This window comes from Rhinopithecus roxellana, chromosome 3 (genome assembly GCF_007565055.1).
Source record: "Rhinopithecus roxellana isolate Shanxi Qingling chromosome 3, ASM756505v1, whole genome shotgun sequence".
Lineage (NCBI taxonomy): Eukaryota > Metazoa > Chordata > Mammalia > Primates > Cercopithecidae > Rhinopithecus > Rhinopithecus roxellana.
Window position 1 is genome coordinate 150,763,915 of NC_044551.1, and position 17,937 is coordinate 150,781,851.

The 17,937-nt window shown below is 42.2% G+C and overlaps 1 protein-coding gene across 1 annotated transcript in view; it reads right to left on the reverse strand.

Annotated features, from left to right (window-relative positions):
• Positions 1-10,639: 10,639 nt before the first annotated feature.
• Positions 10,640-17,937, reverse strand: part of PPP2CA (protein phosphatase 2 catalytic subunit alpha) — a 31,973-nt gene continuing 24,675 nt past the window's right edge. Inside the window, exons 3-7 of the mRNA XM_010359948.2 lie at positions 16,026-16,199; positions 15,180-15,269; positions 14,537-14,698; positions 13,294-13,412; positions 10,640-11,757 (exon numbers count right to left, since the gene is read on the reverse strand). Of these exons, the coding sequence (XP_010358250.1) occupies positions 11,685-11,757; positions 13,294-13,412; positions 14,537-14,698; positions 15,180-15,269; positions 16,026-16,199 (618 nt within the window). The 3' untranslated portion in view covers positions 10,640-11,684. The remainder of the gene's footprint in view (positions 11,758-13,293; positions 13,413-14,536; positions 14,699-15,179; positions 15,270-16,025; positions 16,200-17,937) is intronic.

The window sequence follows — 17,937 nt, forward strand, 5'->3', positions numbered from 1 at the left end:
CAGCACTTTGGGAGGCTGAGGCGGATCACTTGAGGTCAGGAGTTCGAGACCAGCCTGGCCAACAGGGTGAAAACACGTCTCTACTAAAAATACAAAAAAATTAATCCGGGCTTGGTGGTGCATGACTGTATTCCCAGCTCTTCGGGAGATTGAGGCAGGAGAATCACTCAAACCCAGGAGGTAGAAGTTGCAGCGAGCCAAGATCGTGCCACTACACTCCAGCCGGGCAACAAGTGTAAAACTCTTGTCTCCAAAAAAAAGATTGCTGGATGTAATGGCAGGAAGAAGAGAGAGACACTATCTATTGTACCCTGAAGTATGAATATTGGCGAGGTTATCAGTGTTAGAAAGAGAGGAGGTGGCAATTTGAGAAGAGACCGTGTTAATCAGTCCTTTCGAAGCCCAAGAATCTAAGGAAGTGTAGAGGACTATCCCGCACTAACTATGGTCCATCTGACATTTGCATGAGTCCCACCAGCACGGTTGTGTCCATTCCTCTAGCCACATCCTGCCGCTCAGCTGTAGGCAGCAGGCTCTGGTCAGAACAGCGCAGCCTGGACTACAGCAGTCCCCCAACCAGCAGCTTCCCCACCACTGCCCCAGATGGCAGAAATCTCTAGGGATGTTATCAGGTCACAGTCAGTGCTTTTCTACAAGCTACACTTCAGCATTCTCTTTCAAAACAAGTGATTTGTCACCCTGCGATAAACAGCATCTAATGCAGATTGGTGAGACGGAATAGCTCCTTCTCATCCTTTAGGTCTCAGCTCAGTGTCACCTCCTCAGAGACCACCAAAGTAAATAGTATATTAAATTTACATTAAAACTTATTTTGAAAATTTAACAGCCATCACATCAAGATATACTATTGCCATCAGCCAAAAAAACTGTCAAAATTCACAAACTTGAGTTGGGCAGTAAGCAATGTGCACAACAGTATGTTCACATTTTGGCTAAAAGGGTACCTCCTTTTACCTTCTGGCCTCCTGTCTTGCTTTTTCTTCAAAGTACATTATTCCTATTGGAGTTTTATATTTGTCTCTCCTGGGTATTCACTTTACAAGGGCACTTTGTCTTGTACACTGCTGTATTCATTCTGTGCCTAATAATGCCTGGCACATAACAAGTGCACAGTAAGTAGCTGCTGAATACCACTCAACTCAGCTGGTGCCTGGTGGTGGCTTACTTACCCAGTGGAAGTTACTCGGATACCATGGTAACATCTCTTCTTGCCCACTTCACTTGCTGTGTGCTCTCCCAGATGGCAGCAGCCCTTTACTACATACACCCTGGCTAAGACCTAAGCCCTCTTGCTAGAACCTCTCACCCCTCAACACACACCTGCCTTGCTTCACCCCTTTCTTCCTATTCTTATAAATTTAATCCTCTGTTCTCCTTAGATCTCTGCCTTTCTGTCCTTTGCCTTGAGACTTAAGAAGCTTTGGAGTCCTCACAAACAAGAGCATGTAGCACAAGGCTTGGAACCTTGGGAGTTGGGGATCTCAGTCATAGACTTTTAATGCAAAGACGGGTTCCTGTGGATGCAAGACTGCAGGCCAGGCAGCAGATAGTCTTAGAGCTCAGGTGTGAGTAAATTCGCCCAGTTACCACTACCCCCACCAATTTCCCAGCTGAGAGCCAAAGCAGAGCCTGGATTTTGTCTAGTTGATAAGGGTGGGAAAGGCTCTTTCTGTGCCTATTAACACATAGGCACAGAACCCACATTGGGGGTGACCAACTGTTCTGGTTTGAAAGTTCTACTGGCCAGGGCAGTGGCTCACGCCTGTAATCCCAGCACTTTGGGAGGCATAGGCGGGTGGATCACCTGAGGTCAGGAGTTTGAGACCAGCCTGGCTAATATGGTGAAACCCCGTTTCTTCTAAAAATACAAAAAAAGTAGCCAGGTGTGGTGGCACGCACTTGTAATCACAGCTACTCAGGAGGCTGAGGTGGGAGAATCGCTTGAACCTGGGAGGCGGAGGTTGCAGTGAGCCGAGATCGTGCCATTGCACTCCAGCTTGGGCAACAAGAATGAAACCCCATCTCAAAAAAAAAAAAAAAAAAAAAAAAAAAGAAGAAGAAGAAAGCAAGTTTTGCTTCCTGGAAAACCAAGTCCTAAGCAACCGGGTAAACCAGTCACCCTATATTGGAGCTGTACCCAACCATGGCCACACATTAACAAGCTGGCGAGTTTACTCAGTTTTGCCTCCATGTTTAACTATTTCAGGAACCCATCATACTTCCACCAACTCACCACTGTTACTTGTAAAATAAAAGCTCACACTGGTTAATACCCAAGATGCTAAATGAAAATATGCAATGTGCAGAATGGTGTCTGTTACTATTTGTTTTAAATGGGCGAGGAGTATTCTCCCAGAGAAGCAATTTAATACACATCATCATGAAGGAAGACTAGAGCACAACCACCCTACCCACAGCACACTTGCTGATATGACTGTGAAAACATCCACAACCATTAGTAGTAACCACCTCAGACCAACAAGGCTGAAGGAGAAACTTATATTCATCTCTATTGCTTTACTACAAGTATGTATTTTATACTAATAAGAGTAGAAAAGATCCATTTAAAAAAAACGTGCACCCATACAGATTAGAGATGGGCATTGTTTACAGAGTCAAGTCCTCCGTATCAGAATTTAACTGGCCATCAGGACACCAGACAAGAAAGTAAGTTGGTCTTGGCTTCTGACTCCTCTCAGATTAGAAGGTAAGGGTCTTCAGAAGGAGGGGAAGATGGTCAGGTGATGACAGGCTAGCATGAGATTTCATTCATTACTACAACCGTCAGCCTAAAGAGCTGACTAGTTTCCAGCAGTCTTGTACAGAATCCCAGTTTATAAAACAGTCTAAAAAACTTAGGTCATTCTTCAGCTACAAGAAAACCCACACTTCAGTCAGTAATTCAATGAAAAATGGAGGAATTATGCCACTTAGATGAATTTTTAAAAGTTAGGGATGGGGCGCTCCACTCCATATACACCTTCTGGTTTTCCTTTAGTATTTGTTAATCTGGGTCCACTGTGAAAATTCTTTCATCTTCAAGAGCAACTGTTAGGTTGTGGTGGTTCAGCTGAACCTCACCTAACTCCCCTTCAAACTCTGGCTCAAAAAAATGCCCTTGAGACACAAAGGTCAGTCCATGAACTCTTTTTTTTTTTTTTTTGAGATGAGTCTCGCTGTGTTGTCCAGGTGCAATCTCGGCTCACTGCAACCTCCGCCTCCTGGGTTCAAGCAATTCTCTGCCTCAGCCTCCCGAGTGGCTGGGATTACAGGTGCCCGCCACCTTGCCCAGCTAATTTTTTTTTTTTTTTTTTGTATTTTTAGTAGAGGCGGGGTTTCACCATCTTGGCCAGGCTGGTCTTGAACTCCTGACCTCGAGATCCACCCACCTCGGCCTCCCAAAGTGCTGGGATTACAGGTGTGAACCACCGCGCCTGGCAGTCCATGAACTCTTGAGAATGCCATAACCAGGCTACTTGACTTGGGCCAACACTCAAAAGGCCCAGCATGCAAGCCTTCCTCACCACACTCCCCAAAGGGCCCATCACACACCTAGCTTCCTGAATGCGGCTGAGTGACACGTCTAAACCCTAAAGCTATGTAGGCTCTTGCCCACCCTTCAAACACCACTCATAAGAATTTCAGGCCGGGCGCGGTGGCTCAAGCCTATAATCCCAGCACTTTGGGAGGCCGAGAGACGGGTGGATCACAAGGTCAGGAGATCGAGACCATCCTGGCTAACATGGTGAAACCCCGTCTCTACTAAAAATACAAAAAACTAGCCGGGCAAGGTGGCGGCGCCTGTAGTCCCAGCTACTCGGGAGGCTGAGGCAGGAGAATGGCGTGAACCCGGGAGGCAGAGCTTGCAGTGAGCTGAGATCTGGCCACTGCACTCCAGCCTGGGTGACAGAGCGAGACTCCGTCTCAAAAAAAAAAAAAAAAAAGAATTTCAGCAAAGGCAAGAGAAACCTAATGCTTCCTGAAAATCAGGAACTCTGCGATCAGAATGCCTGAATAGCAGAACCTTCTCTGCTCTTCTCAACAGAGTTGAAAAAGCTCAATCCATGTAACATGCTTGGCACATGGAAATGCTCAGTGCTAGACAATATTCACTATAAGCGAATTCTGTCATTTCAAAGATTGAACATTCAGTAGCTACTACTCTCCTAAGTCACTCTGAATTCAACTCAACCCTTCACAGCAATTATTTCAGCATTGAGTGCACTGGAAACCCAAGCTGGTCCAGGCTATGTCAGCTATTGCCTTTTCTTTTCTTTTTTTTTTTTTTGAGACGCAGTCTTGCTCTGTCGCCCGGCCTGGAGTGCAGTGGCCGGATCTCAGCTCACTGCAAGCTCCGCCTCCTGGGTTTACGCCATTCTCCTGCCTCAGCCTCCCAAGTAGCTGGGACTACAGGCGCCAGCCACCTCGCCCGGCTAGCTTTTTGTATTTTTTAGTAGAGACGGGGTTTCACCGTGTTAGCCAGGATGATCTCGAACTCCTGACCTCATGATTCACCCATCTCGGCCTCCCAAAGTGCTGGGATTACAGGCTTGAGCCACCGCGCCTGGCCAGCTATTGCCTTTTCAAGACTGCAACGTCAAGTTGATGTATTTCAGAAGCCATGAATCACTTACTCTTTACTCTTTTAACATACCAAATGCTGTAGGCTATCTGCCACTGAGGTTGATAGCAGAAATGTCCAACTGCTGCCAAAAGGTGGTTTAAGCAAATACATTTTGAAAATCCAAAAGATGTCTACCCATATTCCCAGCCCTACTTTAAAAATCCTGGCTTCTCATTTCTAGAGTATGGTTATTTTTCCTAGGATCTGTGGTGAAGCTAAAAAAAACCCGAAGACCAACAAAGCTATCACTAATACCCTAAAGAAATCCAGAGCCAAGACTAAAATTAAGGGCAAAACCTGGTGCAGTGGCAACAGGCCAAGAGGCCATACCAGGTCGCACATCACCTAAATCCTTCCAGAGGCCATGAGAGCCATACTGCCATCCGAAAAATCTTGACTCATATTTAAATTGCCTGTATCACTTTACCCTACAGCCAGTTCCAGTGTAGCTCTGAAGTGGAAGCAGTGGGCTACGCCTTGGGTTTGTCTTTGCATCCTAATTTTAGTCATAGATCAATGAAAAGATGAAAATTAAAATGGTAGTTTTATACATTTCAACCAAGGTAGAGATGAATGTGGTTCTGGAAAACAATGTTCAAGACCAAATACATTATAGTTTCTCCTCCCACTCCTCTGCCTGCTGCATGCAATACATACTCAAGACCTTCACTGCAAAGGGACTTACGTTGCAAGTTGGACTCAACAGTAAGAGTACATTCTACAGATTTTCCATCTGGTGTATTTTACCACACCACGTAACCTACTTCCTGACACATTCAGACATACCTGACCTTAAAGCTCTCCTTTGACCAGGCCTGCCAAACCCAATTACTAGCTCTTGCTCCTATCCCCAGGTTCCAATGCCATACTCAGAGCAGTTCTAGAACTACAAAAAGCCTAATGATTAGTCTCCTTGCAGATCAGAAGGTATGCTAAGCCTTGAGGCAGAGGCACTCAACAGGTTTGGGCATTTCTAATAGCTTTAATTAGACCTTCCACTGTGGTCTTCCTAGTGTTCTATGGAGGAAAAAGCACTCTTAACTTCCTTTCCTATCACGATTCTGGCCTTTGACTTCCACCATCAGAAATCTCGCTTGCTGGTGGCTACAGCCTACCACCGCACTAAGAAAGAACAGCTACATTATTTCTTGGAAGAAAGCTTTTAAAAATATATTTTTTTCAAGACAGTCTCCCAGGCTGGAGTGCAATGGCGTGATCTCGGCTCACTGCAACCTCTGCTTCCCGCTTTCAAGTGATTCTCTAGTCTCAGCCTCCCAACTAGCTGGTATTACAGGTAAGTGCCGTCACACCCAGCTAGTTTTTGTTTTTTAGTGGAGACAGGGTTTTGCCATGTTGGCCAGGCTCATCTTCAACTCCAGGCCTCAAGTGATCCACCCACCTTGGACTCCCAAAGTGATAAGGATTACAGGCATGAGCCACTGCACCTGGCAGGAAGAACACATTAAAGTCCTTCCCACTAACAACACTGAATGGTTGAGAAGATTGTACACCATGGCTGAGGCTATCTCAAAATAAGATTCTAAAGGGACCCAAGTAGTAAAATAAGAGCAGTGGTTACTGCATTAGTAGCATTGTAGGCAGAGTAGACAAAATCCTGGCTACTTCTCCCAAGCCTGTTGAGGATACAAACTAGTCATCCCTCAGTAATCTTGGGAGACTGGATCCAGGACACCTCCCTTGGATACTCAAGTCTGGAAGTCAGTCCCCTTTATCAGTGGGTTCTGCATTCAAGAATACTGCATTTTCTTTGGCCGGGCACGGTGGCTCATGTCTGTAATCCCAGCACTTTGGGAGGCCGAGGCAGGTGGATCGCCTGAGGTCAGAAGTTTCAGACCAGCCTGGCCAACATGGTGAAACCGTCTCTACTAAAAATCCAAAATCAGCTGGGTGTGGTGAGGCACACTTGTAGTCCCAGCTACTTGGGAGGCTTAGGCTGGAGAATCGCTTGAACCCGGGAGGCACAGGTTGCAGTGAGCCGAGATCATGCCACTGCACTCCAACCTGGGTGACAGGCAAGACTCTGTCTCAGGAAAAAACAAAAAAACAAAAAACACTGCATTTTCAATCCCAGGTTGGTTGAATCCATTGACTGATTCGATGCAAACCCTGTGTGGATACTGACAGCTGGCTATACTTTAAATTATGGATTACTCATAATACCTAAACAATGAAATTGCTATGTAAATAGTTACACTGTAATTTTTTTTTAAAGACGGAGTCTTGCTCTGTTGCCCAGGCTGAAGTGCAGTGGCTCTATCTTGGCTCACTGCACCCTCCGCCTCCCAGATTCAAGTGCTTCTCCTGCCTCAGCCTCCCGAGTAGTTGGGATTATAGGTGCGCACCACCATGCCCAGCTAATTCTTGTATTTTTAGTAGAGACGGGGTTTCACCATGTTGGCCAGACTGGTCTTGAACTCCTGACCTCCGGTGATCCCCCGACCCCCGCCTTCTAAAGTGCTAGGATTATGGGCGTGAGCCACTGCGCCCGGCCACTGTATTGGTTTTTATTGGTTCCTTTTCCCAAAAATATTTTCAGTCCATGGTTGGCTGAATCCTCAGATGTGGAACCCTTGACTATGGAGGGCCAGCTGCACTTAATTAAATTCAACCTCAGACAGGAGGGTTTGTGCTTTTCCTTAAAAAACAAAAAAGTGTGACTTTTTCCAGCATTCACTCATTAGCTATAATTATTTCCTCTTTCACTCTTGGGAATGCGGAATTCTGGTCCAGGCATGACAGCAAATATAAAACAAACTGGGGTCTATTGCCTATTTCACTTACTTGATTACCACTGATCTTTTATGTTCAACTTTTAAACAATTCAAACACAGTTCACCTTTTTCTTCCCTCAAATTTATATACCAGCTGATAAAAATACATTTCAATCTATTTACAGGACAGCACTGCCTACAAGCCAACAATGCTGTTGGCAACATCCCATTTTTTTTCTAGACAGTAGTATTTGTGCAATTAAATATATACAATAAAAAGTAGAAATAAAACGTACTTACATTCCTAAAACAAAAAGCTTAAACTGTCATTGGAAAAAATATAGAGATCACCAGGCATGCCCAAAATAATACATCTACAACCTTCATAAGGCTATTTGCTAAAACAGATGTATACCTGTGAAGGGAAAAAAATCTACATTAAAAAAGTTTATGAAGACTAGAAATATGTCAAAAGAATGTGAGGACTAAAGCTTTAATGAAAAATAGCGTTAGCTCACAGAACCAAAACCCATCTCAAAACAAGCCTATTACCAAACTATAGTTTACTAAACTATCAGCCCATTTCTAAGAACACATTTATGGTTGGAAATAAAGGTATATTTATACTAAACAGGTAAAAGTCACCACTGAAACAGAGTCACACGGTACTTTTAATTCCTTATCTACATCCATGAACCACAACCGTGTATCCCAATTTTCTTAAGTATGTACTTAAGAAACAGGGCAGTGAGGTGTTTTTGTTTTTTGAGACAGAGTTTTGCTCTTTTTGCCCAGGCTGGAGTGCAATGGCACGATCTCGGCTCACTGTAACCTCCTCCTCCTGGGTTCAAGTGATTCTCCTGCCTCAGCCTCCCGAGTATCTGGGATTACAGGCGCCTGCCACCACACCTGGTCAGTTTTGTATTTTTAATAGAGACGGGGGTTTCACCATGTTGGCCAGGCTGGTCTCAAACTCCTGACCTCAGGTGATCCAGTCACCCCGGCCTCCCCAAGTGCTGGGATTACAGGCATGAGCCACCACGCCTGGCTGTTTTTAACCCTAGATGTAAATTAGAATGGGAAACTTAAAAATGTATGCCTGGGCCCTCCTCCAGCAATTTAAATCAGAATCTCTGTAGGCATCAAAGCTGAGAACCACAGAAATAACTATCCTTTTCCTGAGCTAAGTCCTTCTTGAAACTAATCTAATATTGACAAACTTCCTTTTAGGAAATACCTACTACAACCAACAAATGCTTAATACACAGCAAACGAAAAAATGTCTAGGATACTCAACCCAAAACATGAGCACATCATGTACAAATTCATTGTAATCTTACAAAATAAGTTTCAAAATTTCTACAAGCCCTCACTATACAAAGTCAGAATCCTTTTTTTTTTTTTTTTTTTTTTTTTTTTTTTTTTTTTTGAGACGGAGTCTTGCTCTGCCGCCCAGGCTGGAGTGCAGTGGCCGGCTCTCAGCTCACTGCAAGCTCCGCCTCCCGGGTTCAAGCCATTCTCCTGTCTCAGCCTCCCCAGAATCCTCTTTTTTGAGACAGGGTCTGGATCTGTCACCCAGACTGGAGTACAGGGGCACGATCTCAGTCCACTGCAATCTCCGCCTCCTGGGCTCAAGCGATCCTCTCACCTCAGCCTCCCAAGTAGCTGGGATACGGTATGCCACCAAGCCTGGCTAATTTTTGCATTTTTTTTGTAGAGATGGGGTTTTGCCATGTTGCCAGGCTGCTCTTCAACTCCTGACCTCAAGTGATCCGCCAGCCCCGGTCTCCCGAAGTGTTGGGATTACAGGCATAAGCCACTACGCCAGGCCTGCTCTTACGGCAAGCTTTTTGAAAGTTTATCAATGAAAATCCCATTCTAATGTTACTGAGACCTTTTTTTTTTTTTTTTTTGAGAAGGAAGTCTCGCTCTTTTCACCCAGGCCAGACTGCAGTAATGCTATCTCAGCTCACAAGCTCCGCCTCCCGGGTTCCTGCCATTCTCCTGCCTCAGCCTCTGGAATAGCTGGGACTACAGGTGCCCACCACTGTACCCAGCTAATTTATTATATTTTTAGTAGAGACGGGGTTTCACCATGTTTGCCAGGATGGTCTCGATCTCCTGACCTCGTGATCCACCCACCTCGGCCTCCCAAAGTGCTGGGATTACAGGCGTAAGCCACCGTGCCTGGCCTTGAGACATCAATTAACACCCAACTTAGTGATTCTCATCCAACCATGATTACGTATTTTTAAAGAAAATTACTATACTTACTTACACATTTTCCTTACCATAGCCATTTTCAAAAGTTAGGGTACTAACACTTTCTAGTTTAGATGGCCAAAGCCCAGTCTCTAATTAAACAATTCTTTTAAACCCTAGTTATTCTAAAACCAAGCTATTCTTGTCACAAGTCCCATTCCGCTAACCACAAAATTTAGCACATTTGTACCTGGAAGATAACACCACATGTCAATTACAATATACGTATTCCTTAGTCAATTCTGATATCACAGGACCCGAAAAAAAGCTGCTTGGTGTCTAGATTACTTGGGTATTAAAACATGGATAAGCTATTTGTTCAGTTGGAGAGAAAGGGCATATAGAGTGACAGAGCAACAAAAAGACACACAGATAATGCATTTCTTGTGAAAGAAAAGAATGAAATGAAATGAAATGCAGAAACCCTAACGGCCTTTTGCTTTGAAAATTAACTACAAAAGCCACTAAAAATATGATCAATTAGATCAGAAAAGAGGGGATATGCTATAACTTCCCTGTTGGTTCCAGATTCAACACAGCACAAAGCAAGAAAACTTTTATTTACTACACTCACAAGTATGATTAAGTGTTCCTGTTTACTCTGGTACATTAAAATATCAAATATTAGTTCCCACAGAAGAACTGTTTTTTAACATCTAATCCTATTTGAAGGATGAAAGGGTGGAAAAACTCAAATGTTGAACACTGCCACTTTAAGTACCATTTTTGTCTTCAGGTGAACGTACATAAGACTAAACCATGATCCAACAATAGTTTTCTATTTGGTTTCACTAGTATCACTCAAAGAACTTGACACAGGCTAATGCTTTAACACTTTCTTATCGGAGACAAATTTAACTCTAAGAACATATGACTCAACAATGTACAAAGATTTAAGAATTTGCCAATCTGTCAATCATTTTAAAGAGTCCATATAATATACATAGCAATATAATATTCATAACCAGAAACTGCACTAAGTAAACACATCATTAGTTTGTTAAGCTCTACCTGAAAACATGCTGTTTTATTAAAACAAAACCCAAAGACTTAAATCTCAAGTTATATGGTTTTACAATTAAGTCTTACTGAAGCAGCACAGATTTCCTTTCTTACAAACAAGTTAATATGCAGGAAGAACCCACAAAGTGCACACCAACAATGTGACAAATTTTAATATGTGAAATACAAATAAATCCTGAAGTTAATCTGAAGAATGTCAAGGAGTTACCAGAGGTTATGTAGTGCCCTTGATTTTTATTTTACCTATAAGTCTACAAATTCTAAAATTTACTCAATTGATTTAACTTTTTTAATAAACAGCACCAGTCTTGCCCATTGATACAATTAAAATTTGACCTTCTCAGTTCTTAGTTCACAAGTTTATTATGAAAAACACTGCAGTGCTCTTGTGCAGTCACATCGTCTTACAGGAAGGGGGAAAAACAGTTCTGTTCAAAACAACTCACCAGGTTCTGACAATAACAAAGGACAACATGGGGCTGAGATTTGAGTAGGGAATAAACTGAGTGCAGACAAATCATATAATTAAATTAAACGGTATCCCTGAAAATAAAAAGAACGATTTCAAAACTCACAAGTAGAAGGGAGGCCTTGGTACTTATTTTTAAAAATGTTCATTAAGCTCCAATGATTGTTTGCTGCTATCCTTATCTACAGTCATGCTGAGTAAAGCTATAGCTAAATGGAAGTTAAATTGTATTCACGAGGTGTTAATGTTTACATCTTATTATCTGCAGTCTCTCAGAGAAAGCAAAAGTAACTACAAATAGCGCTATGCCAGAAACTGGTTTCTTGACCAACAATGTCGCTTCAGCATGCAATGAACTGGTTCATTCTAAAGTGGTCACGGCTGTTGATGACAAGAGGCTTTGTATTTTTATATGGCACATCTTTTGGTCCATGTGAAAACAAGTTTTTTGAATGTTAACTATTTTCTGACACTTTGGAGTTACTGTTGCTCTTCCCATTTCCATTAGGTCGATATATGGTTCATGGCAATACTGTACAAGTTTAAAATTTCATTACAGGAAGTAGTCTGGGGTGCGACGAGTAACATGGGGCTCGCCTCTACGAGGTGCTGGGTCAAACTGCAAGCTGAAAAACAAGACAGATTCACGGTTTATGTTCCAAGACCTCCATGTACTGACAATCAAAACCAAGAACATGAGTCTTCCAAACTTTACACTTCCTATCCAATTTCAGCTTGTCTTAATGTAACAGAACCCTAACGATAATGGTCTGTTAACCGTACTCCCCTTGAAAGAGTCAAGGCCAATTCAGCCACAGAGACTATGCTTTTATAAAAACATGGTTTTTACCTTGACTGAAATTTCAAACAAGAAAAACATGTTTGGCGGGGCGTGGTGGCTCACGCCTATAATCCCAGCACTTTGGGAAGACGAGGCGGGAGGATAATGAGAACAGGAGATTGAGACCATCCTGGCTAACACGGTGAAACCCCATCTCTACCAAAAAAACACAAAAAAATTAGCCGGGCACAGTGGCGGGCGCCTGTGGTCCCAGCCACTCAGGAAGCTGAGGCAGGAGAATGGCGTGAACTCAGGAGGCGAAGCTTGCAGTGAGCTGAGATCGCGCCATTGCACTCCAGCCTGGGGGACAGAGCGAGACTCCGTCTCAAAAAAAAAAAAAAAGAAAAAAAAAAAGAAAAAACAAACAACAAAAAAACACAAAACATGGTTTTAAAAGTGAAAAACCTAGTAATTTACACTAGGATCTATATATAATAAGTTCCTGTGGGTGTGTTTCAATGTAGGTCCATTCAAAAACTTAAAAGTTGGAATCTAACATAGCATAATCCCTTAATAAACTCTTTTTCCATATGAAGTCTCGCTCTGTTGCCCAGGCTGGAGTGCAGTTGCAGTATCTTGGCTCACTGCAACCTCTGCCTTCCAGGTTCAAGCGATTCTCCTGCCTCAGCCTCCTAAGTAGCTAGGATTACAGGCATGCGCCACCACGTTGGGCTAATTTTTGTATTTTAGTAGAGACGGGGTTTCACCATGTTGGTCAGGCTTATCTCGAACTCCTGACCTCAGGTGATCCACCCGCCTGAGACTCCCAAAGTGCTCGGATTACAGGCGTGAGCCACTGTGCCTGGCCCCCTTAAACTCTTAAACCTCACATTTAACTATGTATTCAGGCTGGGCACTGTTATCTTTTTTTTTTTTGAGACAGACTCTCGCTCTGTAGCCCAGTCTGGAGTGCAGTTGTGCGATCTCGGCTCACTGCAAGTTCACACCATTCTCCCGCCTCAGCCTCCTGAGTAGCTGGGGCTACAGGCACCCACCACCACGCCTGGCTAATTTTCTGTATTTTTAGCAGAGACGGGGTTTCACTATGTTAGCCGGGATGGTCTCGATCTCCTGACTTTGTGATCCGCCCGCTTTGGCCTCCCAAAGTGCTGGGATTCCAGGCCTGAGCCACCGTGCCCGGCCGGCACTGTATCTTATACTTGTAACGCCAACACTCTGGGAGGCCAAGGTGAAAGATCACTTCAGCCTAGGAGTTCGAGGTAAGACTGGGCAATATAGTGACACCCTCTCTCTCAAAATAAATAAACCAAAAACCTACATATTCAGTAATGCAATAAAATGTTCAAGTAGAAATACTTACAAAGAGTATTTTAGAGTATCATCAAGTTCCATGATTGCAGCTTGGTTACCACAACGATAACAATAGTTTGGAGCACTGAAAATCGTTACTACATTCCGGTCATGGCACCAGTTATATCCCTACAAGGAAAATGAGGAAAAATCTTACTTTACTCCCTCAATTCAACTAAATGCTACTTCACTCAAGAGAGAAAAAAATCTCTACTCATTCCCACCCCTGCCAAAGGGGCTTAAGAAATGTTAATGCTTTTTTTCTGGATGACTTAATAATTTGCTATACTTCATACAACCTGTAAGATATGTATGTATTTGTTTTCCCCCTCATTACAAAACTTGCTTTTAGTACTAAAAAGAAAGAAAAAAAAAGCCTTTAACAAACAGCGGCGACCACCAAAGAATGAACTGCTTCTCATGTATCTGCCTTGCAAATGATAGTGTCTCATTAGCCTCTTCTATTGCAGTGGTCTTAAAACATGATTTAAGAATGAGTATTTAAGCGGCCATTCCCTAGAGAAGTAGATACCTAATCCTGGAGACCAGAACCTTACCAATTTTGTCAGTTACAGGTAAAGGCCTGTAAGTTGTTCACTGCCCAGGAACAAACGCGGTATGCCTCTAGGATCTCCAGCCTTGTTTCCTCAAAATCCATCCATCTGAATGCATGAGCTACTTTTGTTACTTTTTGTTTAGTATTGTTCACAAATTTATCTTTAGCAAAGTCAGATTTTATTGATAACCACAGAGTTGTACTAGTATTAATCTAATTAGGACCTTATTTTAAAAACATGCTAATCAGTGTGCATGTCAAGAACCTTTGCCTCTTTCCCTTCTTTCAAATCACCTATAATCCTACCATCCAAAGGACCACTTAGAACATTTTGGTATATTTCTTTCCAGTCTCTCCTACATACATACATGTTAAATATATGAAATGACATTGGGATCATAAAATATTATATACACACCCCAACTCCCTACATCTTACTTTCCCACTCTTAAATCCCAAGTACTTCCTAATCATTCAGATTTCTCTGGAAAAATGTTAATGGATTCATTGTAATCAACAACTTGAGCTTTTAATTCTAGTAGTGTGCATCTACTGAAAAGGCTCAGGCTATAATGGTAAACTCATCAGAAGGAATAGATGGAATTTCTCACAAATGTCATTAATTTAAAACTCCCTAATATCTTCTTTCCTTAAGTTCATTAAAAAACAAGTCATATTTCAAAGAATAGAAGCATACCTCCATCACTAGCTGGTGAGCTCTTGACACCAACGTGAGGCCATTGGCATGATTAAATGTCTCTGAAATATCTTGCCCAAAGGTGTAACCAGCTCCTCGAGGAGATATTCCCCAACCACCACGGTCATCTGGATCTGACCACAGCAAGTCACACATTGGACCCTAAAAAATAACTTCAAGTTATAAAATGCCTTTTACAAACATGGTTAACACATTATTTGAGTAATTCATCAGAAGCAGCACCCTAAGTCACCCTCTTTGAGTGATGTTTGTGGACAACGCTAATAGATTGTGCAGTTGAAGTCAAACATCTGCATCAAGTAAGATGTATTTTCCAGTAGACTTTATGAGACACAGCTGACATCCATGGGGCCCAGCAGCAACATGCCCTAATTAATCTGCCTATACAAATTTCAGAGTCTAAGACAGACAACCTAGGTCCTAATAAGCCCAGCTCTACAGCTGTTGTGATCTTGGCAGGTTTCTTAACGTCAGCTTCTTCTGAACAATAGGGCAGACAGGAGTGTTCACACCTCAAGTTGTTTTTGAGAATTGTAAGAGAGAATGTATCTAATGAACTTATAATTAAACCTCTCCACTCCCTAGTAAGTTTTTTGGAAAGATTTTATCAAATAAGTCATACCTCATGGGGAACTTCCTGTAGGCGATCAAGTGCTCTGATATGATCCAGTGTATCTATAGATGGCGAGAGACCACCATGTAGACAGAAGATCTGGAAAGAGTGGTTTAAAAGGTTAACCTCACCTAAAAAATTTGTGAACATTCTTGGCTGGGCACAGTGGCTCATGCCTGTAACCCCAGCACTTGGGGAAGCTGAGGCAGGAGGACTGCTTGAGGTCAGGAGTTTGAGACCAGCCTGAGCAACACAGCAACACCCTGTGTCGCTATAAAAATTTTTTAAAAATGAGCTGGACACCCCCATCACTTGGCCCCTCTGGTGTTTCTGTGCTCTGCCTGAACGAGGCTTGACTTTGCAGGATTCAGCTTTGCTCCAGCCCACTCTAAACTATTGAGTACACTCCCATTCTTCCTAATAGAACATCACTGTCACACCCAGACTCCACCTCAAATAGCTCCTTTGAGAAAACTTTTTGGATATCACTCCTGCCCCCTGCCAGAGACTAGTATCTTTGTACTCATAAAATTTTATTATAAGTTCTTTTGTGTGCACAATAATTAGTTGCTTACATCTCCCAGACTTTCCAAAAAGTCTGAGAGAATAAATGGGCTACATCATCCACCCTTGTGATCCCATCATACAGTTCAGTGCCTGATATAAAGAATAATGCACTTTTAAAAAGTCGGACACATTTGTCAAATTAATTTTTTAAAATTTGAATGAATGCTATCAATATCTACTAAAAAATATCCCTAAAGAGGTATAACAGTGGAAAGAGTCAGGAGCACCTGAACATTAAAGGAAGTTGATTCTCTGAAATAATCAGCAATGAGTTTTAGATCCACATACCTGCCCATCCACCAAGGCAGTGAGAGGAAGATAGTCAAAAAGATCTGTAAAATATTTCCATACATTTGCATTTCCGTATTTTCTTAAACACTCATCATAGAAACCATAAACTTGTGTGATCTGTCTGCTCTCATGATTCCCTCGAAGAATGGTGATGCGCTCACGGTAACGAACCTAAAACAACAAAATGCAAAACATAAACAACTAGGTCTTTCAAAAACCAATGAAAATTCAAGAAACTTTCTACAGAAAAAAAATGCAGAGTTACAATTTTGTTGAAAAAACAGCACACACCCTCATATCATACTGAACCAAAACCACAGTGCTACACAAAGTGTTTAAATGCCCATGGGATGTTTGCCCACATCATCTCAACTAAAATCCAACTCCCTCTACCACCAACTTTTTTTTTTTTTTTTTGGAGACGGAGTCTCGCTCTGTCACCCAGGCTGGAGTGCAGTGGCCGGATCCCAGCTCACTGCAAGCTCCGCCTCCCGGGTTTACACCATTCTCCTGCCTCAGCCTCCTGAGTAGCTGGGACTACAGGCGCCCGCCACCTCGCCCGGCTAGTTTTTTGTATTTTTTAGTAGAGACAGGGTTTCACCATGTTAGCCAGGATGGTCTCGATCTCCTGACCTCGTGATGCGCCCATCTCGGCCTCCCAAAGTGCTGGGATTACAGGCTTGAGCCACCGCACCCGGCCTACCACCAACTTTATACCAAACATCATCAATGGCATACAAAACCACATAAATTACTTTACAGTTCAATAATTTTTCACAAATTTATAGTTATGCAATAATCACCACAATCCAGTTTTAGAACCTTTCCATTATCCCAAAAAGATCCCTAATGTAGTCACTCTCCACTCCCACTCTAGCTCCTGGCAACCACTGATTTACTTTCTGTCTTGAGTTTGTCTTTTCTAGAAATGTCATATAAATGGAATACAAAATGTAGTCTTTTGGCTAAATATCACCTAGAATATTTTTGAGGCTCACCCATGTAATGGCATAGATCAGTGGTTTGTTCCTTTTCACAGTTGCACAGTCCTTCACTGTATGCCTATACCATTTTTTGTTTCTCCATTCACAGGTAAGATGAACTGGTAATTATGTTACTGAGGTTTTTGGCTACTATGAATAATGTTGCCATAATCATATGCGTGGAAGTTTTTCTGTGGACATATGCTTTCATTTCTCTTGGGAAGTTTCCTAGGAATATAATTGTTGGATCACGTGGTAATGTTTAACTTTTTGAGAAACCGTCAAGTTGTTTTTCAAAGTAGCTAGACCATGTTATATCCCCACCAGCAACGCATGAAGAGTTTAATCTCCAGTATTAACCAACACTTGGTATTATCAACCTTACTGATTACAACCATTCTAACAGGTGTGAAGTAGTATCTCAGCTACTTTAATTTGCATTTCCCTGATTACAATTGATATGAAGCAGCTTTTCATGTGCTCACTGACCACTCATGTATCATCTTCTTGGGTAAAGTATCTATTCAAATATTTTCTCCATTTAACAATTATCTGTCTCGTTACTGAGCTATAAAAGTTGTTTTTTTTTGTTTGTTTGTTTGCTTTTGTTTTCTAATATCTGAATACAAGTACTTCTTTTCTGGTATCATCTTTTGAAGAAACAGAATCTTAATTTTGATAAAGTCCAGTTTTTCAATTTTTTATGGATTGTGCTTTTGTTATATCTAACAATCTTTACCTAACCTGACAAAGATTTTCTGGTTTTTTATTCTAGAAGTTATGTAGCTTTAGCTCTTACATTTAGATCTACGATACATTCTGATCCATTTGCTTCAGCACCATTTACTGAAAGAAACATCCTCTCCCCCGGTATTCTTTTGCTAAGGCTGCCGCAACAAAGCATCAAAGAACAGGCAGCTTAAACA